We start from the raw sequence: 24,141 nt of genomic DNA on the forward strand, positions 1-24,141 counted from the left end.
AAATTATAATGTTCTTGTAGGATCAGCTGTGTAGATTGGTTTTAAGTTTGACATTTCCGATCTCCCTACCAGTCCTATCATCAGGGAAAAGATGAAAACCTATATAACGCATACATCTGTCATCTCCAGTCATAAGAAAACATTTCATCCTTAAGATGTTTTCAAAATGGATTTTTGGAAGATTTGTCAAAACATCTAGGTTTAAAAGAAACAGTTAATATTTTCCATAATAAGAACTCTCCTGACCAACATGAAAGGATTGGCTAAGACTCACAGCTTTTAAAGTAATTTGAGAAAAAATCAAACGGTAAGATTAAGAGGTGACGAGCAATCTTGTTAGTCTTCCTTATCTTAAGTGTTTCCATGCGGCTGCTTAACTCTATTTTCTGCTTAAATTTAAGCAGTTAAGTGTTCCCATGCAATTTTGAAATTGTGAAAAAAGGATATCTTTTCCTACTTTGGTGGAGCAGCTATTGTTTAGGAATTAAAAATAAGTCATGGAAGAAAAGGGGGGCTGAAAATAAGTTGTGACTGCTTATTAACAAAAGTGCCACGTGGCTCCACAATTTGCTCTCCCTCTTTTTTTAAAGAATTTATTTCTATTTTGTTTTTCAAATTTTAAGTGCACAAATTAGTATTAATACTGTTAATAAGTAATTAAAATGTTTTGTTTAAAAATAAGTAGCAAAGATAAATATTCATGGGGCCAGCTGCTCCACAAATAATTCCTAAAAATATTGAGCAGCCGCTGCTAGCCAAAATAAGCTAAGCAGCCGCATGGGAACATGCTGGAAGAAAGGGGGATGGAAATAAGCAATGACTGCTTATTAATAAAAGTGCCACATGGCTCCACAATTTGCTCTCCCTCTTTTTTTAAAAATTTTATTTCTATTTTGTTTATCAAATTTTTAGTGCACAAATTAGTATTAATACTATTAATAAGAAATTAAAATGTTTTGTTTAAAAATAGACAGTAAAGATAAATATTCATGAAGCCACATGCTCCACAAATAATTGACACGCATAACCATTTTTTCTGACTTCTCAATTTTTAAGATTAAAGGTTCTGGCAAAAGGCCTCAGAAAATAAGTGCTAACCTTCAAAAACAATTTTAAATCCTTGCCAAGGGCAAATTCTCGCCACACCTTGAGTCCATAGTTTATGTTTTCCCTCATAGTAGCGCTTATTTTGTTTATTGTTTCCTCTGACACTTTCAATACAGGGACAGAAGGTGGAGGCCTGCATGTATAATCAAGTTAATAGCACTTCCCTCGATCATTTGAGAAAGAAAATTGAATAAATAAAGGTAGACTAAACATGCAGAATTTGATGGTACAGTAAATAAAAAATCCCACCTATTGAGTACAGATGCAGCATTTGACCAAACAAATAAGATTGTAATCAAAAGCAGGAAGACATTGGCAACAAGGGACAATAAACTGTATCCACAACATTCAAACAGGAACCATAAAGTAGTAGCAACTACAAGGATGCTAATGGCAGCATTTCTCCTCCTCCAAAGGACCACATCTGCACCTGTGTCCAAAATATGCAAAATTCACTTGCCAGAATCGTAAGTGATATATAAAAACAGAATCCAACAGCATAACCTCATAAGAGGGAGATGTGCAGAAATACTTTCACGGCTTTTAGATATCAAACTTCAATTAGATGAAATTCAGTTCCAATTAATATCATCAATCTGCATATTTGCTTCGGACTCCTTAAAGACTTATGCTAGAAATGGATATATGTTTGAATTGAGTGTTGCAAACACAATAATAAATCAGGTTGTACGACCCCTGTTGAGAAAATAAATTCGATTGCAAAAGAATATTAGCCGGAAACTTTAATAAAGTAGTTAAATATATTTAAATAGATCTCTCAGAGTAACTCTAGAAATTATTTGAGAAAATTCAAGTAAATTTGCTGAAAATAATCCACAGGCAAAGTTCTAGCAGACTTCATGCAAGAGTTTTAAATTATCATCCTAATAAACCAGTACATGGAAGCCTTATTAGGAATCTCGTCAATCGCAATTTCTTGAAGGGATGATAAGTTAAGTGGCCTTTGAAAACAATCTCTACAAAACCCCAGCTCCGAAATCAAATTATTCTTGAACTTATAATATCAGAGTTTATATATTCAGGGTTTTCTTGGTTATTCTTTTGAACATATATCTTTCTCTAAGACTATTTCTAGGAATATTTTAGTATTTCTTAGCATAATTTTAGTATTTGTTGGCCCGCTGTTAGTCAGATAGCTATTTTTAATTTTCAAACTATTTGCTAATTTAAAATAGAGATTAGCTTAGTTTGTTTAAAACAATTATTTTTCTACTTGAGTAGAGAAATTAAAAAAAGCCATCTCTCCTAATTTCTTTTTAATCTGAAACATATGGAATCTTAAAACAAAATGAAACAAAATATCAGTAAACATTGATGATAACATAAATCAATTTTCTCCTTAAAAAAAATGATCAAAAACGCCCAAGAATGCATATCTTGTAAATTGGTTTAGCTACAATGGTGTTTTATTAGTCTTCAACAATCTGAAAGATATGTTCTTCAACAGTGACTTCATGGCGACTTCCTTGTTTTCTCTTTTTCAATGGAGTTCCTACGATTGATTGTGTGCTTGATCATTTATAAACTATTAAACATCAATATAATTTCCATGTCAATAGAAAACAAGTTCAACAATATAGATTTCAAAAAAAAAAATGGAGGTTTTTTTCCGCTATCAGAGAAATGGGTTTTTAACATAGAACATGCCCAGCAGTAACAAAAATTTGGTGGTTCTAGAACTACTAGTGGTTGTAGTACTACAAAATACAGCTTTTATAGGGGGCATAATACTCTGAAATTGTGCATTAACTATAAAACTGGTTGGATTTATAAAACAACTCTATTTTAGATGATTCTTGGACATTTGATGGGTGGGTACCACTCTTATTTCTACCGTGTGAATGTCTCTATTGAATTGTACAGTGGATGGGATCTGAGGAGTCGTCCGGGGCTCCTATTTTTCACGTGTAGGTGGTTCCATATGAATCACTACATCTTTTGGAGGAATGTTCAGGCAGGTGCAGGAGAAGGAGTTTGAGGTTTCCCATTCCTGCACACAAATTTTAAATATAGATCTACCAACCATTTACTGGTCATTCTTGTTTTATGTCTCATTAAAAAATAATGTGTTTATTCTCATTCTCTTAAAATTTTTAAAGCCAAACAGTGATTGTCAGTTGCCATGAATCCATATTAATGCAAACAGCTTTCAAAAACTATATACAGTATTTGGTAGCCTCACTTCCATGGGACCACTGCGCAATGGTTGCAGCTCCTATTTCTATTATGGCTTGAAAAGTTCCTTCTATTTTTATGAGGAATTTATAACTAAGAACAAAATATTTGTGAATTTGAGACTACGTTAAAAGTGTAAATCAGGACTGCTAAAGAACTTGATTTTTTAAGGGCATTGTGCTGTATTAGCGGGATCAAGCATGTAAGGTCATATAGGCACCATTTTTAAGGAATTTGTATCATAACAGCAGGAGGCATATAAGCTGCATATAGGCACGGACTCTAAGATCAGAATTTAGAATCATATATTTTTGTGAATTTGTCCTATCAAAACCTTCTGTAAAGAACACAATTTTGAGGACTTTGCACTGTACCAATAGAAATAGAACGTATGAAGGTACATATGGGAAGGATTTGAGTGGCTAATTGCTGTAAAAGGGCTAGAACTTTAAGATTTGATATTTTGCCCAAAGCCATATAGCAGCCCTATGTTAAAATCTCTAACAAAATTAAATTATCTGTTTTTGTTCTACATTTCCCTTGTAGATCACAGAAAATAAGTATCAGTTATCCTTGTAGACTTCCTAGAAAGTACTAGATCACACATTGTTGGGCAAGGTAAAGGGTTTGATTAACTCCCAAGTTTTTTCTACAGAAGAGACTGCTTAAATTGATCAAAACCCCTTTGAAAAACATCCTTCCTGGGCTGTATCATAGATTAATATAAAAGTTTTTCAACTTTGAGGGAGGTTATCTGATACTGGAGAAAGTGAATAGTTTTAACAAAGATAAAAAATGGGTATTGAAATAAAAATTACCCTTTCCCGATCTTAGATATTGATAGAGAGATGTGTGTGGGAGTTGTGCAGCAGTCTCCATATCTACTTTGCCATTCTCCTCCGACATTATTGTCTTTCTCTATCCCGCGAAACGAGTATCGCCTCCCACGTCTACCGAATCCCGAAACCAACAAAACCGCTACATATTACATAAATATTTTTTCAAGCTAAGCAATTGGAATAAAATAAATATTTTTTCAAGCTAAGCAATTGGAATAAAATAAAATGCTGGTATTGAGAATGACACTCTAATTAGTATGGATTTTCTTAAATACATCTATCTAAAACATATCATAGAAATCTCTCACATTAGTGATGGTTAGATAGAGCTAGGGAAGAGCACCACTATCCTTATTGTTCCAATGGCTCACTCTTTGTGCACCCAACCTCCCAATTATTAACTTTAAAGAAACCAAAAAAATGATAATTAAAAGTTCATTAATAAATTTCACATGTATCAATAGTCCTCACTTTTTAGTTTTTTTGGACCATAATTGACTCATTTGTGTACGACTATTGGGCCATGTGTGCATAAGTATTGGCAATTTTAAGTACACAATTGTTGGAGCATCTTTGAGTAGGTATCTAGCGACACTTTGAAATGTACTTTTTTACCCTTGCACGCATAACGGATCCCACAGCATGTGTAGTTACTAGCCAGAAGTCAAAACAATAGTTATAAGTAGCCAAGTGGCATATGGAAACAACTGAAAAAAAAATCATTGAAATCTGATCTATCGTGTAAGATATGTGGGTGCACGAAGTTAGCTATAGTGGCTAACGTATGCTTCCCCTATATAAAATATCTTTTTTTCTATAATTTTAATAAATTATTTACTAGTCTTAAATATACTAGCATATATATCTTTAGTGGATTTTATGTAGGGAAACTCATGATTAATTATATTATTTTTAATTTATTTTTAAGCTACTATTTTATTATACTATATATTTAAAATAATGTAGAAATATATTTATTAAGAATATTAAGGTACTAATCTTGTAATAAAAAAATTTAAAATAATAAAATGATATTTTTGTTACTCATGCATTGAAGTGTCACAAACATGTCAAATTAAATGCTTGTATTTTTTATTGAATGAGCAAATTACATCAATATGTGAGTGTAATAGGCCTTCCATGTAATAACTAGCATACTTATATTTAGAAATGTCTATGTAAAAGATTTTGAAGAATATCTTTAAGGAGACACTTATTAAAAATTATTTTATTTATGTACTTTATTACCTAATTTACCTATACTTGTACTATATGAATCCTATATATCCCTATTGAATCAATTTTGTCGTAACTTGAACCCTAAACTTTATTAAAATCAAATTTTAATCTTAATTGAACTATAATCCTAATTAGATCCTAATAATAATTAAAAGCTTATTATATTCACTAGTCTTAGAATAAAATATTTATATTTTATCTCATTCTCTAGTTATTTTAATTAATTAAAAATATTCAATATCTTTATCTTAAATAAAATATTGTTTTAATATTTTATTATCCTAATATCTAAATTCTATCTTACTTTTAAAATATTAAATAATATTTTTTTAAAATTAGAAAAGAAATAAAATTTCATCTTTATTATTTGGTTTGAAATTAATAATAAAGATATGTGGTCCCTCCATAATAGCCTCTCTTCGAATCAAATAGTATTCATGTCTCACTAAACACTATAACAAAGTTTAGAACCAAAATATTGAAACAAAGAAGACATAACACATTATGTAACTACATAAACTATTGCACATTGCATATGTAAAATAATACTATATATTATTAAATTCATTATTGGAAGAAAAAAATTTATAGTTCCAAGTTCTTGGTTTATCCCATGACGTGAAACTCACTTACTTCTCAAATGTAGTTGTACAAATGGATGAACTCACAATATTACTAAGTCCACTTTGTGTTCCAACACATTTTTGAAAGTGTTGGGAGCTCAAACTACCCATGAACCTTCAAATGGAAGTTTTCCTTTTAACTTGGCTTATGCCTCTAAATGAATAGAAACTAATATTTTAAGGAGATAAATATGTATACAAAACTATACATTAATTAAATAATTTAAATATATAATAAAAAAATAATGTCATAGATGTACATTATTGATGATGATATCTAAAACAGAGTTAGTGCATTTATGATGACACAAGATTTGGGGATAGAGAATGGATTAATGGATGGAGGTTCACTAAGTGGTATGTGGTTTTGAGATAATTTCTTCTATCCTTGAGAACATTAACTTCCTCTAACAATATTTTTAATAATTCTCATTTATTTTTCAATTTGATAATGCTATAGCAATGGTGCATACATCATCCTAGTATGAATATCTTATATCATGATAAAAGGATTAGCTTAGTTCATTACACATGGAATATGGTGATTTGATTGCATAAAATTTAAAAATCTTATGGTTATATTTCTTTAGATGATTGCATTGGTATTGTGCACAATTGTGTTACCTGTGACACTCTAAGGAGGTTGACAAAAATAGATTTAATTTTAAGGTGTGTGAATAGTGCTAGAATCTGCTCAAATGAAATGTGGAGTTAAATCAAATGGTAATGCATTGGATTGTTGAAGATCCATTATGAACCTCTTCACACACCATGCATACGATTATACTTGTTCATGTGAATATAGCAGCTGCGTTTACATCAATGTCTTCACAAGTTCATTTGATTTCTTCCAAACTTTCATTTTATGCAAATGTTGAGCACTATCACCGATATTTTTATAATAATATAGCAACATAAGAAGAAAAGGGATCGACATTGTGTGACACCCTAGTTTCTCCTACACAAGCTTCCTACCACATTAGAGGAAATCATAATGAAAAAGAACACAAGTGATGTTGTTGTGTTATATTGAGGAAGATTCAAGTTGTCTTGTTTCCGCACCTTTTATTAAATTAAATGTGATCTAGGGATTGGTTAAGTGTGTGCAATGAACTAAGCTAAATATGACTAAATTAAAAAAAAATTGATAGAATGCAAATGATATATAACAAAAATGTAGAAATAAAAAGCATATCTAGAAATAAGATGCAAAGAGGAACCTAGTGCTAAATTTTAGAGCTAACTAGGTAGGACTATAGTGCTATGCACTAGTGTCCAATGGTTATTTTGATAGGAGTCATGAGTGGAAATGGAATAAAAAAGGATCTAGCCACCTATCATCAAAAATTGGGGCAAAAATGGTAGGATGCTAGCATATAGCTTTAGTGCCCTATAGTTTTTCACTATCTAAAGTCTATTTCATCTCACACCTTGTTTCTAAAGGGGTTTGTTAAAATCCTTGTAAATATTGCTTAGATGTTTTTTTCCAACAAGTGTTGTTGCACACCCTGTAATCTCCTTGCTCGGGGATGTACGATCTCGGTGCTTTGTGTTTTTCACCAAGTGCACATGTGCACATGTTGTTATGTCTTGTTTGTTTTGAGGTAGGTCAATTGTTGTAGTTCCCATTAGGACTTTATGTCAAATGGACTAATGAGGGCCATGTATTCCATGTTTAGTAGGAAAACATCTTGCAAAGGTCACCAAAGTGTTAGAATTTATCCCACCCTTGTGGTCCTACTATAACCTCTACAAATTCTAAAAATCTAGTGTAGGCTTTCTTTTGCACCCCCTTGTGGTCCATCATTCGCAACTGATCAGAGATATCATAAATGACCCACCTAGCTTTCTTCTCTATTGCTCCCCACCTAGCTCAATTTTTTTACGAGTCTTTCACCCTTCAGCCACAAGGGTTTTCCCTTAACTCATTCCCTATATGTTGGATCTATCCTTAATCTTATAGATTCAATCTGATAATTCTATGATATTATAAAATCTATTTGACTTGGGAGTAGGAGGAGTGAGGGTATCTAGAGAGGGGGGATGATAGATAGGGTCACAAAGGCCATTAGGATCCCCAAGACACTCTAAGGGAGATAACAAAAACTAGCACATAGAGCAGACTCTAGTTTTGACATTTTTTTATGAATATTTTGTGTAAGCCTTGATGCCCATGTATTTGAGTAACATTGATGTATGATTTATTAACACATGCATGATTATGGACATCGAAAATTGTTATTTTTTGATATACATACATACATGCATGCATAAATACATACATACATACATACATACATACATACATACATGCATGCATGCACACATACATACATACATACATACATATAACTAACACATAGAGGGGGCTCAAGATTTGACATTTTTTATCAATATTTTGTGTGAGCTTGGATGTCCATGTATTTTAGTGACATTGATGTATGATTTATTCACACATGTATGATTAGGGACATATTTGAGTGGCTCCTTTTAAGTAAAATCTTAACTGCGTGAGATATTCGAGTTGTCAATATGTTTTGTTTTCAATGTTTTCTTTGGTAGTTATATCTAGGTTCTACTTGAAATAACAATCATATTCCACAAAAATTATCAAATTAATCTTTACATGTAGGATTAGAGTTTTTCTAATCTAGATTTGTGAACTATCCTTTTATGCATGTAATAAAGGTTAAGTAGATTTAAATCATCTTATTGCTTCTAAAGATATAAACTAATTTATATAATTTGACAGAAAGAAAGATCAACAGAAAATTTAGGTGGGGCAAAATAAATCTAAATCAAATGAAATATAGTAAGTTCATTCTACTTTCAAATTTGAGCAACTACGTGGAAAAATAAAACTAGTATCACCATGATTAGTATTCACACAATACCAATGCAATCATCAAAAGATATATAACAAATATTTTTCAAGTTGTATTAGATCAAAATACCATATTACCTTTGCATGTTTGACACACAACCTTATATAAATGCATAATAAAATGTTGATTTCACCAAATTGTTCAACTTGGATGAATGAAATAAGGCATACCATTATTGAGCTCATAATATCATTCATTGAATAGTAGGCATGATCCTTTGGTTAAAAAATGTAGCAAAATTAAAAAATATATTTCAATGGAGTATCCACATTGAGAAACAAACTTGTTCACTATGATCCTGAAAAATGCCTTCTAAATTTTCAAATAGTTACTAAAAAGATATATGTAATGACCTAAGTGTTAGGGTTTAGAAAAATTAGAGCAATAAATAATATTAATTATAATGTAGAATAACAGAAAAAATAAAAAAATTCACGATAATACATAGATTTAACGTGGTTCACTCCATGCAGGCTACATCCACAAAGAAACAACCATTCACTTTCTTCTATTATCCAATAGAGAGAAAATTACAACTCTTGACTTTTTATATTTCACACCCACCAATTTATCAAGCTTTTTCAGTAGTTTACAAAAGTCAATTTACATACCAAAATAACAATTTACTCCTTAGTTGAATAATGAGAAGTTTTTTCTTTAGAGTTGCTACCCCTAGTATCCCCCACTAGAGGCATTGCCCCTAGACCCCTATTGTGGACTACACCCCTAGGCCCCTACTAAGGGATAAGCCCTTGGTCCCCATAGGAGGGTCTCTACCCCCTTTCACTCCACTGTTAATTGATTTGAGGGGATGTGGTTGTCAAAGTCACCAAAATTTAAGCCTAGCAACATGATCAGTCACCATATACCAACAATCTCCCACTTGGAGATTGATCAGGCTCCACACAAAAAAATATTCTACTTGGAGACCAATCCTAGAGTAAAAGCATTGCACCCATAGCTCCCATTGAATTGACACACATAGAATTGGCTTGTTTCTCATATCTTCCATTATCCTGCTTGAGGACCAATGAAAATTAAGTAAAAAATCAGTTTCTTCCGACTTACTACCTTTGTTAATATATTTTGTAGGATTTTGGATAGTATCCTTTCCAACTTTAGTTATCCATCTTCTAAAATTGATCATATGAAATGGTACCTTATTTATATATGTTTAGTCGTATAATGATACGTGAAGTTCTTTGCGAGATGAATGTCACTCTCACTATCATTGTACAACCTAATATTCTCTTGTTGCTTTTCCAATTCCTCCATAAACCTTTAAAAACAAATCATCTATTATTATCCTATGTAGCATCAACATATTCTACTTATGTTGTTAAAAGTGCAACAACCTTTTATAATCATTAAATCCAACTAACTATTGTTCCACCTATAGTAAACACATATCTTGTAGTATTTCACCTTCTATCTATATCACCTATCAAATCTAAATCAGCATATCCTTGTAGATTAGAGTTGGAACCTCTAAATTCTTGGGTAGTAGAACCTCTCAAATGCTTGAGAATCCACCTACTATTTTCCAATTCTCTTTTCTAGAATTGTTTGTATACTTAATCACAACTCACACTACATGTTTAATATCTAGCCTTGTACAGACTACTGCATACATCAAGCTACCAACTGCTAAAGAGTATGGAACCTTGTACTTTTAGTCCATATCCTCTTGTGTCTTGGGGCACATCTCCTCAGTCAATTTAAAATGAATGGGAAAAGGAGTACTAACTAGTTTTGAATCTTTCATTTGAAATAATTTGAACACTTCTCTATGTACTTACTTTGAGACAATGTTAATGTGTAATTTTTCCCATCTGTTGTTATTCTCATACCAAGGATTTTTTTAATTGCACCCAAATCTTTCATAGCAAATGACTTGGCTTATTTCTTCTTAAGCTCATTTATATATTGCATATTAAATTCAACAACAATAATGTCATCAACATAAAATTAGGATAATATAGCTACCATTATCCAAACTCTTTAAGTAAAAACAATGAATATAATGGCATCTACTATAACCTTGTTTTGCCATAATTTTTTATAAAATTTTTAATATCATTACTAGGATGCTTGCTTCATACCATACAAACTTTTTTTTTAATTTGCACACTAAGTCTTCCTTATCTTTGACCTCATATCCTTGTGGTTGTTGGATGTAGATTTCTTCTTCCAAATCTCCATAGAGAAAATTTATTTTTACATTTAGTTGTTCGAGATGAAATTCTTCTATAGCCACAAGACTTATAATAGTTCAAATTGAATTCATTTGTACAACCAAAGAAAATATTTCATCAAAGTCTATGTATTTTTTCTATGTGAAACCTTTTACCATGATTTTGGCCTTATATATTTTCTTCCATACATCTTCTTCCTTCATCCCTTGAAACCATTTTCTTTTCAATGCATTTTTACCTTCAGGCAATTGAACCAAGTTTCGAGTTTGGTTTTGTATCAAGGAGTCCATTTCCTATTTCGTGCATTTCTCCCACTTCTTTCTAGTTTCTACCTGCATTACTTCTTCATAACTTTCAAGTTCACATGAATCAGTCAACAATATGTAATACAATCAAGGAGAATATCACTCAGTGGATCTACTTATCTTGATAGATATTCTTGCAAGAGTTTGAGGTACCCGTTGTTGTTCTAGTTGTTGAATATTTTAACTTCTTGGCACCTTTGAAACTACAATTTCTAGTATTTCATTAAGGACTATGTATTTTTTTTTCTCTTTTCTTATTTCTTTCCTTGCAATTGATCTTTAAATACAACCTTCTCATTGAATATCGCATCTCTACTCCTAATGATTTTTTAATTCTCATAATCCCATAAATAATAACCAAAATCATTAACCCGATACCCAAGAAAATTACACTTCTTGGATCTTTCCTCAATATTTGTTCTATTTTTTATGTCAATATGGACAAATGCTTCACAACCAATTTTTTTTAGCAATGGGTAGTTTACCATTTTACCTATCCATGCCTCATAGTTTACCTTTTTACCCATCTAGGCCTCCTTTATAATGTCACCATCTAAGGGGCTCTCTACTTATTAATCATATAGCAATGTTTACAACATTTGCCTAAAATTGTAGTGACAATCCTGCATGCAATCTCATACTCCTTGCACAATCCATGATTATTCTATTCATCCTTTCAGACACATCATTTTTTGTGTTGTTCTTAGAACTATCTTGTATCTACAAATCCATTGGTGTAAATAGTAACTATCAAAATATTTATTGTATTATTCACCTCCATTATCTAATTTGAGACACTTCAACTTATTTCATGTCTCATTCTCAAGCAAAACATTTCATTTCTTAAAAGTATCAAATACATTAGATTTATTGGGAATAATATAAACCCAAGTTTTTATAGTTGTATAATCAGTAAAAAGTAACATAATAATGAGATCCACCAAGAGATGATACTTGAGTCGGTCTCCATACATCTAAATGCACAAGCTCTAGGTTTTCACTCTTGTTTTCCTTTCCAACTCTGGAAAATATAACTCTCTTTTGTTTTCCATAAACATATTTTTCTTAGAAATCCAAGTCAAATTGCTTCAATCCTAACAATAAATTTCTTTAATGGAGAATTCTCATTCCCTTCTCACTCATGTGCCCAAGCCTATTGTACCATAATGTTGTATTCATTCTCATGGAAGCCAAGGAGATAGAAAAATTAAATTACTAGTACACAAATACAATGTACTTGCCTTTTCTCTTCTTTTTTTTTTTTATATTATCAATGATCCTTTAATGATCTACCATGAATTGTTTGTAAATATAATTGTGCAACCTTCACTTCCTAGTTGCCCTACTAAAATTAGATTTCTTTCCAAATTAGGAATATGCCTCACCTCTTTTAGTAGCCATTTATTTCCATTTGATAATTTGTTAGAGTAATCTTTTATTAACTAATAATTATTTATTTAATTATTAGTCTATTATACTATATGCTTAAGCTAAACTTAGTAATCTTATAATTCTTTAGGGTTTTCCCCTTTAGGGTTTCGAGAATCCTCTTATAAGGATTCTCTCTTTGTATTTTCATAACAATTGTAATTATTGAATTACATTCTTGTTGCACAATCAATATGACTCCTCTTTTTTGGATCTCTGAATTCTGGCCTCCATAGCTTTTTTGCTTCTCTCCTTTTGTGACAGGGTTGCATGCAGGTGATCTTTGGGAGCTGTAGAGTTGATTTTTCCTCAACTCCAATATAATTTTATCTATATCTTACCCTTTCCAACAATTTTACATGGTTTATCATCACCTAAATAAACCTATCCAAAATCACCTTGAACATAGTTTAGAAAATATTTTGTATGGGTTGCCACATAAAATGTAACCCCCAAGTTTGACACCCAAGAATTAGTATTGTTATCTAAAGAAATACTTAAATTATCTTGGAACACATCACCTACTACATTTGCTTCAATGTTATTTTCATGTTGTTTGTCTCTTTGTTTCCCTTTTAAAACCAGCAATCTTTCTTCAAATGACCTCTTTTCTCATAATGTCAACAATCCAACTTTACTCTTAATTTGAATCTACCTTTCTTAGATTTCCTGCAATTTGTTAGGCTCTTTCCTCTCTCCCCTTGTCTTCCCCTATTCTCCACAACCAAATAATTGCTTGATATCTCATGTGTGCTTTACCATCACATTTCCTCACCAAGAATAACACCAACAATATATTCCTACTTTAAAGTGTTTGAGCAACATATAGAATTACTTACAACCACAATCAAGCTATTCTAGCTTTTCTGACAATGAGCACAAAATGAAAAGAGCCCTAAACAAAACTTAACTGAGTAGTGATTGTCTTAAACTCATTTAAATTATCAACACGAAACCCACCTTTTAAAATCTTTGTATTAATGAAGCATTTCATTAGAAATAATTATTGGAAGCTAAGGGAATTTTATATAGTCTATCCAATTCCACCATTAAATCGACCATTGTATTTTTTTGATATATTGAAAGCCACCAACACTACCACAAACAATTGTATTGTTCCTAGTACATTTCTATCAATCTTAATCTCCTATTTTGGATCTGTCATATTCGTTGTTTTATTTTCTTTTCCACCCAATGGTAAAAAAAAATCCTTCTAATATAGATAGTATTCCATTTGCACCTTCTATAACTGATAGTTTTGACCATTGAACATTTTAACCCTAAACTTGCTTTCTTCCACCATTTCTCCCACTCAAATATGAAATCTCCTATCAAATGGTAAAAATACATCGCTTTAATACAATTTGTTAGGGTTCAAGTAAATTAGATAAATAAATAATATTAATTGTAATATAAAATAAAAATAAAAATTACAATTCGCAATAACATGAAGATTTAACGTGACTTGCCCAGTCCAATCTACATCCACTAAGAAACAACATCCACTTTCTTCTATTATACAACAAAGAACAAATTACAATCTCTTGACTTTTTACATTTCACAATGACTTATTTATCAATCCCTTTTTGTCAATTTACAAAGGTCAGTTTATGTATATCAAAATAACAATTGAATATTTTATTAAATTATTAGAATTTTTTCTTCTACGATGGTACCCTTGAGCCCCCCAAAAAGGGCACTACACCTATAATCCTCCAATAAGAGCATTAATCTAAGACCCCTATAGCGGGATCAACCCTTAGCCCTCACAAGAGGGGATCTTCCCTCCTATATTCCTCTATTAACTAATTCGAGGGGAAACAACGTTTTTCAAAGTCATCAAAGTTTAAGCTTGACAACATGATCAATCACCACATACCAACGCTAAGCATCCATGATTTATAGAATTGACATAGTTCAACTAGAGAAGAAATTGGGTGAATTAGTTCTAACTACAATTGATTGTTAGTTATAATATGAATGGGAAAACTTCATGCCACCTTAGTTGAATATCAACTTAAAGTTGATTTATTTATATTTATTTGCAAAAATAAAGAATGAAATAAATAAACCTAAAGCCTACAAATAATTAGAATCTAGAAAGATTCTTGAAAAAACATTAACAGCCTCATTCAAGTCATTCAAGCTAGGGTCTCTCTCATAATTTTTAGAGAAAGCTAATTCTACAAGCTTTTCTTGGATTTCATCAACTTCTAATAATGTCTCCTAGAACTTTTAGATGGGTTCTTTATCTTGCACCATCATATCTATGAACTCCTTAGGCACTATGTCATGTAATGAGTAATACAAATTCCTTGATCGTATTGGTAGGTGATCTTACTAGTGAGGTTGTTTCCCAAAATGTTCAACAAAGGTCTTTAGTGAACTCCTTTATTTTGTTTGTCACTTTATTAGATCAACTCCTAAATTTCTACTTATCTTGTCTTTAAACTTAGCACTTTGAATCTTATTTTTTATTCCTTTAAAAATTTATTTGGTTTGTCTTGATCATCATCTTCAAAAATAGATACTTTAAGAAACTCATCAAAAGGAATGGTTTTTTATTCTCTACAAAATCGATATGTAATATTCTGACATGAGGAATCCTCATCAAATTTTGACTCCATCTAGTCAGCCAATTTGGCTACATCATTAATGGAGTCAAAATCTCTTTGTGCCTTATTTCTTAATTACCCTCCCAATGCTTGAAAAATGTATCTCTATTCTTGGGGTGCTAAGAGGAGGCCTCCTATGTCTAGAAGTTGGTAATTCTTATTCAATGTTCCTTGAAAATCTAATGTTGATATAGTAGAAACAAATAGGCCTACTAAATGGTTGACCAAAGTAGTCAATAGTGTCACTTAATCCTTGAATTCTTTTTTGGTAGGACTTTTATCCTTCTTTATACATTTCAAAATTGAGGAAACAACCAATTGCAAGTATTGGTTTTCTTCTTCTTGAGTTTGGGTACCTAGGTTTATATGTTGTATTTGGTAGTCCCTTGACATGTGTTAGATTCCAATTAATCTATCACGGGGATGGTAACTTGTTCTATTATATTCCCTTGTTCATCCTCTATCATGATTGATCTTTCTTTCTTCCTTCTATTAGTTGGAATTTTGTAAGCATCCATAACCACATAGGAGTCTTCCTTCCTAGTATGGTTAAGCTATACTAGGAGTCTAGATGCCTCTTCTTGTGACTTTTTAAGATGAGTAATTGTCCTTACCTCTTTTAATAAAAATTCCTATTCTTGATGGAATTATGGTGGTCAAGGATGTGGAGTTAGAATCTTTGTGCTAGTAGTATCCTAAGAATCCTCAGGGTTATCTTCTCCTTGCCTTTCTTGGTACAAAACTTCCACATTTTTCACATTCTCTTTCTCTCTTTTTATTTCAATGTGACCTCAATCATCACCCAATTTTTCCCCTTGCTCATAGTGAGGAGACAAAGGGATGCAAGAATTATGAGGTGGATATCAATGAGTAGAGAGGAAAAGAAACAACATGAGGTGGAGGGATTGCAGGTAAATGAGGTAAATCCAAAACTAGAGGGGATGAATACCTTGAAGGATATGGAGAAGTAGGAATGGGAGATTTGTGGGGAGGGTATGAAGAAAAAGATCGTAGTTGGGAGGAAGGTTATGAAGGAGGTTGTGAATAGGGGTATTTTGGGAATGAATTATTTTCATACTCTAAAGAGGGACCTATCTTCTTCTTCATCAATGGTCTCTATTAAACTTTGTTGGAAGTTTGGGGAGTATATTGCAAATATGTTCTTGAGAGGTGTGTTGACATTGATGTCAACATATTTCTCTTTCTGTGACAGTGATGCAATGAAGTTCAGTGAGTTAGTTAGTTTAGTATGTTGAAGATCAGAGTTTGCGGATTAAAGGGTTTGTAGATGATTGTCTGTAGTTGATTCAACTCAAACTTTAGAGTTTCGCATGGAGATTTTCTTGACTTATGGGTATTTGTGTTGTGGCTAATTTTTTATGTTGTTCAGTGGTGTCAGTGTTGCAGTATTTTGCTCCGCATTGTAATATTTTTTTTAGCGGATTTGGAGATATGTTTGGGACATTGGTGTGTATCCTCAATTTAAGTGGTTCGTGGTTTAGAGGTCTGCAAGTGATTTTTCAAGGATGACAGTCATTGGAGTTAGTGTTCCCAAGGTTCGATATGAAGATGTCGGTGATTCTAGTAATGTGTGTTGATGTAGATGTTGCTATGATAATTCATGATGCTTGTGGATGTTTTTGGATCATGTGCCTTTTGTGTTGGTGGTCTGCATTGATCATTGAGCTCATAATTGATGATTTTCTTTGGTATATTGGTGTTCTTCATGTTCTTGGTGGACCAGATGCTTGTAGCATGTTGCAGATGTTGGAGGCATAATTCTTGGAGGTGTTTCATGTTCGAGGTGATGATTTCGGTCCATGTTATGTCTTAGCTGATATTGCTTTGGTCCGCATGTGATAATTTGTATCTGATCAACAACTATATCATTGTAATTGTTTTATGTGTGTTGAGATGACCTTGTTGATATTTCCAAGGCTGATGTCATGTATAAATAAATATAATAATCTTGTGTGAGGCATGAAGAGTGCATGAGTGTGAGTATGTGAGCGAATAATGTATTGATCTTTCAAAAGTAGAGAAGAAGTGTGAGGAAGAAAATGAAAGTTGCTATGTGCTTAACCAGAACGGTAACCAGGCATTAAGGATGCTATTTCTTAGTTCATGATTTTTGAAAGTAATATGTGATTGTTTGTAAGGTAGTGAGCCTGTTGACATTTGATGTTTTGGTGATGCTTTGATGGAGATTGGTTTCTCTTGTTTCTTATATATTCTTAGGAGTTGTCATTGATGGCAACTCAGCATACTGATTTGATCCAATATGGATTTTTGGTTAACCAGGTGTCTTGGATAAAGTATGTATGGATTTAGACTGTCAGTGCAGTTTAGTATACAGTTTTATGATCGTTCTCATTTTCGGTGAAGAAGGTTTTGGTTTTTGTGATCAGTGGTTAGTTGGTTGGGTATATGAAGTAGCTTATCACGACAATCCACCCTCTAGTGATGATTCTTATGCTTGATTAAAGGTCTGGTATTTGGTAGAACAACAAAACAAAGTATTCATCATATTTGGTGGTATAACATGTGACCGGATTATTAGAGTTGATTTTAGTGATTTGTGATGTGTTAGAGATGGTTGATGAGACCTATAGGAAGGATGTGATCATGTATTTTGGTTTTGGAATAGGATTCAGTAAAAGATCTAAGCCGACTTGCAACTACACGTTTCATTTTTATATTTGATGAAGCCGACTTGTGGAAGATCATTTTTGTTGGTGCAGATATATAAGATTGACTTGATTAGTATCTTTGTGTGTGGTAATGATGTATGTGATGGTTTTAGGAGTAATTGAGTGCAGTTTCTCATGTGCATCCTAATTTTTTATGATCCGGTGAGCAGTTGTAGAGTAGAACATAACAGATTAGTACATCAGTCACAGTGGATCACTTTGAGCCTAACCAAAACTGATTTGTGGAATAGTTAGATGTTGTGTTATAGTTCATCACTTAGTGTAATCCTTTTGTTATAATCTGTAAGGCAGTGAGCCTTCCTTTGGGGTTTTAGCCCTGTTTTGTAATTGAACAGTGAGCTCTAGGCAATGTGCTTGAATGCAAGTGCATTCCACTTTTTAATATTGTTTTGCTACTGGCCATAGTGGATTAATATTGTGGGCTCAAATCCTACCTTGGTTTTTCCCTTTTGGGTTTCCACGTAAAAATATTGGTGTTATGGTTGCATGGTTATTTGTTTTGTGCTGTTGCACTTTACTTTCCTTATTATGCATCTGGTGGTTAAAGAATCAAAATAACAAGTTTGAAATTTGTATAACACTGATTCACCCCCCCTCTCGGTGTTCATTGATTCCAAAAATTGGTATCAGAGCTTAGTTCCTTTGAGAAAGCCTAATAGCTTGAGGAATATCCAGAAGATTGAATCAATGGACTCCGGATTGCAGAGACAGCTTGCAGTGGCACTTGAAGATTTTGATGCAACAATGAAGAAGAAGAGTAGCTTGAAAAGAAACCTGGGTGTAGCTGAAGACTTCATTGAAACCTTGAAAGATCAAATAAAAACTTCTTGGGAAAAGAGAAAGGAGTTGATGGACAATCTAAAAGAGAAGGAAGAACAAAGCATGGAAAATCAGGGCAAGACCGATGAGTGTGAAAAGCTTGCTAGAGAGAATGTTGTTTTGAAGAATGAGATGTAATCCATTGTTACGAAACTAACAAAAGAGATTGAAGACCGAAAGAAGAATGAAGAAATTTTAGCTCAATCACTAAAAGACAAATTAGATGAATGTTGCAAACTGAATTATGAGATTGATCAGTTGAGGCTTGAACTGGCACAATCCAAAAATGATGGTCAAGAACTTGAAAGACAAATCACAATCCTGAGAGATGAGCTTTCTACTGCTAATGATTACAAGGATAAATTCAAGGCTAGCTCAACAATGCTTGATGAGATGCTAGAAAGATAGAGACATGGAAAGGACACAAGAGGAATTGGATATGAGAAAGGATAATCCTCTGGTTCTGGATAGAGCGATGCAAAACCTAATCATCAGAAGAGCAAGAATCCTCTGATAAGACAACCTAATGGCTACAAATTCAATGGTAGATATTTTACTTGCAATAGATTCATTCATATGGAAAATCAATGCAGAAGTAGCATGAATAATGGGATGATGAATAATGTTCCTAACTTTACCGGTCAATGTTTCAAATGCAACAATTTTGGTCACAAGTCAAACATGTGCAGAATGATGAACAATTTTTTAGAATAAGAGATTTTTTGCATGTGGGATGTTTGGAAATATCTCTAACCAATGCAGGATGAGACCAAATCAAATGAATTTCAAGCCTATGCAAGGAAATATTGTTTGCCATGCATGCAAAAAACCAAGACATATTGCAAAATATTACAGAAGAACAAATCAGTTGTGAAGGGAAAAGCAAAGGTAGAGGAAATCAGAGATCAACATAAGAAGATGTGGGTTAAGAAAGAAGATCAAAATGTGCAAAATGGCTCCACACTTGAATCCGGTGATGGAACCTCATCCGATAACTAGGGATTTTTGGCCTTGGGGGGGATTTTTTCATGCAGATTCATAAAACCTCATCTTCGGAGTTCTCTAATCAATTCTGAAAGGTTGCAAAAGGTTTAGATCATGTATGTAGATGATATCCGGAAGATTGTCTAAAGATTTAAGGTTCTGGTGAGCGATTTCATGAAATACAAGGCAACCGGAAGCCAAAAGGTTGGAGCATTTATTACAACCTAAAATTAGGTTTTCAGAGGTTAAAAAGGCATTTCAAAGGTTCATTCTTCACAATACGATCAAGCAGAAAGTGTAGAGCAGCGAAGAGAAGAGACTTGGCAGCCTAAATTGAACTTGTAGCGATCCAAAAGCAATTTCTTCCACCCAGTTGAATCAAAAGGTATTTATCTGTCTCGCAAAGATTTTTTTTTTCAAACCCTAAGTTCAAAATGGCATCTGCGTTCAGAATTGATACTTTGTTGGTTGTTGAGATCAAGGATAGGGCATGACCAGTTTTTAAGAAACGCCCCTTCAAGTTTGTCGAAGATGATTCGTAAGGAGAATTTTACTCAGTACCCTATGGTGTTCTTCATAAAGAAGATATTAGGGCATACATCCACTATGATCTTGAGGAGCTCGACAGTGCTGACATTCTATCCCCATATAACCTATATTTGGCGGATAGCTTGGGAAACCTAAAACCAAAATATAAGATTCTTCAAGACAAGGGTTTCGTGCAGTTCATCCATTTCCTATTATTTGATAAAGAAGAATGGATTTGGTACATCCTAAGCAGAGTCCATGATGAGTTCATGTGGCTAGATAGGCCCTATAAGATCACAGAGCAAGCGATTCAAGTTGTAAATTGTCCGAGTGCAACTGGTGAAGTGCCTGGTCTAAGGAAGGTATCAAATAAAATTGTGATAGCCACTATCGATTCAAAGTTTGACAAAAGAGCAATAAATATCAGTGACATCTTGGAGCATGATGTCAGATTTGTATCAACGGTAGTTGGTTACAAGGTTTATCAATCAAGCAAGCAGAACTTTGTTTCTGGTACTGCAATATTATCAGCCTATCAGATCCTGAAAGAAGATAAAAGGTATGATTAATATGAAGTTGTTTTGAGAGAATTGTTGAGTAACTTAAAGAAGATCAAGCAAGATAAAAAGCACACCTTCAAGTTTGGTTCCCTTATCATTTTTTTGGAATTATACTTCCTAAATGAAATCCTCGATATAAAAGGGAAGGTCCAATGGGCCTATGATAAACTAGTGGTCGTGCAAATCAAGGAAGGATTGTGGGGCAAAGGTGATGTGACAATGAGAATATCCACATTATGGGACTATTTCAAGACCTTTTAGGCCTCTATGAAAGCTTGAGAAATAATCCCTGAGGAAATTTTAGAGAAGTGTGAGCAAACCATTTATTTCATGGTAGATAAGGATCAATGCCATATGAAAGCAGTTGAGCTAAGGACAGTTTGGATCATGCCCATGGGGTGTGAAGTTGATTCTATTACGCTTGAAGCATATGCTCAACACCTATTGAGCCAGTCGATAGACCCAAAGGAAGAAATATTTGGTACATTCAAGGAAAAGGACCTCACCTTGCACAAGCAATTCTCTAAGCCAACAAGAAAGAGAAAGATCAAAAAGGAAGCGGAGGTTGTTATAGAACAAATGGGATTGAAAAAGGAGGTTGTACAGAGGGAAAGGACTCAAAATATACTAGGAGAAGAGGATGTAATCAAGCCACAACCCAAACTGGAAAACCCTCCTAAGTAATCCAAGGCAAAGCCTAGAAGATCTGCACCTCTCTCCGAAGAGAAGAAAACCAGTACATCTACCCAAACCCAAGCCATCAATATCAACCGGTGGAGTTGAGAAAAGGAAAAAGGAGAATGATTCAAGGGAGTATGTGGTAGCTGAGGAGGAGACAAAGTCGGATGAGGAAGTCTGGAAAGTTAAGAAGACTGCTACTTATGCTAGGGTAGTCAGAAAGCCATCTGGTTATGCTCCACCCTCCAAAAAGACAAAGACTCAAGGAGAGCCATTCAAAAAGCCTAATGGAAGCAAGAAGTAGAAATTTGAGATAGATGAAGCTTTGGAGTTCGGTAAGGTTGAGATCATCCCTCCTAAATCCTTAAATGAAATCAAGAATGAAATTATAAAGGATGGAAATTTGAATAATCTTGCCATATACTATGAGAATGTTGATGACAAGGAGAAAAGGAAAATTAAAGAAGTAGTTGTTCAGTTTATGAATGACTTCAGTAGAGCTCTGATTAAACTGTCATATGAGATTCCTAAAGAGTTATATGACATTTTGGATATCCGAAGAAATGATGCTTGTAGGAAAGATGAAGAAATGCAAGAGTATGTTCTAGTAAACACTTGTTCAGTCATATCAAGGGATGAAGTTGAAAGATTATTGAAGTTGGCAAAAGAGAAATTTAGAAGCAAGAGGAGAATTAACAGGATTATGCTTGGTAAAATTGATGAAGTTGAAAAAGAGACAGACCAAATAATAAAAGACTTTTTGTTAGAGTTGAGATATGAGGTGAATCAGGCAGAGGTTGTCACCCACCTGATAGAGCACATTCCAGAAGCAACGATAGAAGTCTCCAGTGGTCTAAAGGATCAACCATTTGTTGATTTGGTTGAGAAAGATGTTGCATAAGATGCACCTACTGAGAATTTAGCTGCAAATATCTCTAGTGAAGCTAATCAGAACTCTCCTGGGATAGAAGTAATTGCAAAGATTATAGCTAAGGAGATAGAAAAAGGTGAAAAGGGTGTGAGTACATAGGTTGAAAAGGAGAAGGGTGATGAGCCAACAGAGAAACCTCCAGTAATCATGATTGTGGCCAATGCCACTAACAAAGGTAAGAAAATTGATGTAGAGGATGATTGTTGTCATGGTCTGGTGGATGTGAGTACCTTATCCCCTCTTCAAGCTTTGAAACTTTCCACTCAATCTCAAATCAAGGCAAGTGAAGACTTGTTGAAATCACAGTCTGAAGATAAAGAGGTCATTTCTCTTACAATTGAGGTTCTGGAAAAGATTTTGCCTAGTTTCAGTCAGGATTCTAGTGCTTCTCCCTCTGGAAAGCTTAAGAGCATGTTAAGTGTCATTAACACTCATTTTTTATCATTAGAGAAGGTTGCAGATGAATGTATAAATAAAAGATTTAATGAGATGAGATTGCAGAATAATTTGAAAGAAGTTGAGAGAGACAGAGAAAGCCTAAAATATGCTATGAAGAGTGTAGAAGAGGCATTGAATGAAAGCGGTAAAGTTTTCAAATCATGTCTTTTTTTGCCCAAATTTACTACAGACATTGATCAACAAATAAGAGATCTTGAGGGTAATTTATCCGGTATCGGTCATTCTTTTGTACCCCAATCAATTTTTCTGAGTACCCTTGATGCACAAATTTTGGATTACATCGATAAAATAAGGAATTTGTATAAAGACAAGGAGAAAATTTTGAGTAGAGTGGGAGATCTGAGAAGTCTGATAACTCCCCGGATGGATACTTACTTGGAGCTCAACATGATATAATAAGTGCCTTAGGTAAACTAATGTCATCTGTTCTTCAGAGTCTTGAGGTTCATGCATTCATGTATAGTGCCCTAATAAGTGTTTTGGAGTGTTTCCTGAGAGGATGGAACCAATATTTGGAATCCTTGAAGATGACCTACTCAAACATCTTCAAGTTCATGTAATCAATTGCATTCATTCATTCATTTTTTTGTACATAAGTTTTGGTGGATTCCACCCTTTTCCATTGATGTCAAAGGGGGAGAGAGAGAGCAGTGAAAAATGTCATATAGATTGATGCAAATCTTTAGGGGAAGACAGGCAGTTAGTGAGTATACATATTTTCAAGTTACTAGACTGCTATAGTGATTGGAGCACTTATCATTTTTCACCTGTGTTTCCATCAATGCCAAAGGGGGATATTATTGCCATTTGATGTTCCGGTGATGCTCCGATGAAGATTGGTGTCTCCTGTTGCTTATATATTCTTAGGAGCTGTCATTGATGGCAACTCGGCATACTAATTTAATCTGGTATGGAGTTTTGGCTAATCAGATGTCTTGGATATATTCTTAGGAGTTGTCATTGATGGCAACTCAGCATACTGATCTGATCCGGTATGGATTTTTGGCTAACCAAATGTCTTGGATAAAGTATTTATGG

The 24,141-nt window shown here is 33.4% G+C and overlaps 1 protein-coding gene across 5 annotated transcripts in view; it reads right to left on the reverse strand.

The window, feature by feature from the left end:
* The window catches only part of LOC131069506 (reticulon-like protein B11), a 100,166-nt gene extending 95,884 nt beyond the window's left edge, over positions 1–4,282 (reverse strand). For 3 of the 5 annotated variants that reach the window (XM_059218379.1, XM_058004971.2, XM_058004972.2), the window contains exons 1-3: positions 4,122–4,281; positions 1,357–1,537; positions 1,099–1,240 (exon numbers count right to left, since the gene is read on the reverse strand). In XM_059218379.1, coding sequence (XP_059074362.1) covers positions 1,099–1,240; positions 1,357–1,537; positions 4,122–4,209 — 411 coding nt within the window. In that variant the 5' untranslated portion in view covers positions 4,210–4,281. Of the gene's footprint in view, positions 1–1,098; positions 1,241–1,356; positions 1,538–4,121 lie in introns of all 5 variants that reach the window. The other 2 variants (XM_058004969.2, XM_058004968.2) reach the window with 2 other exon arrangements.
* Positions 4,283–24,141: the final 19,859 nt, after the last annotated feature.

Source organism: Cryptomeria japonica, chromosome 3 (genome assembly GCF_030272615.1).
Source record: "Cryptomeria japonica chromosome 3, Sugi_1.0, whole genome shotgun sequence".
In the NCBI taxonomy this organism is placed as follows: domain Eukaryota; kingdom Viridiplantae; phylum Streptophyta; class Pinopsida; order Cupressales; family Cupressaceae; genus Cryptomeria; species Cryptomeria japonica.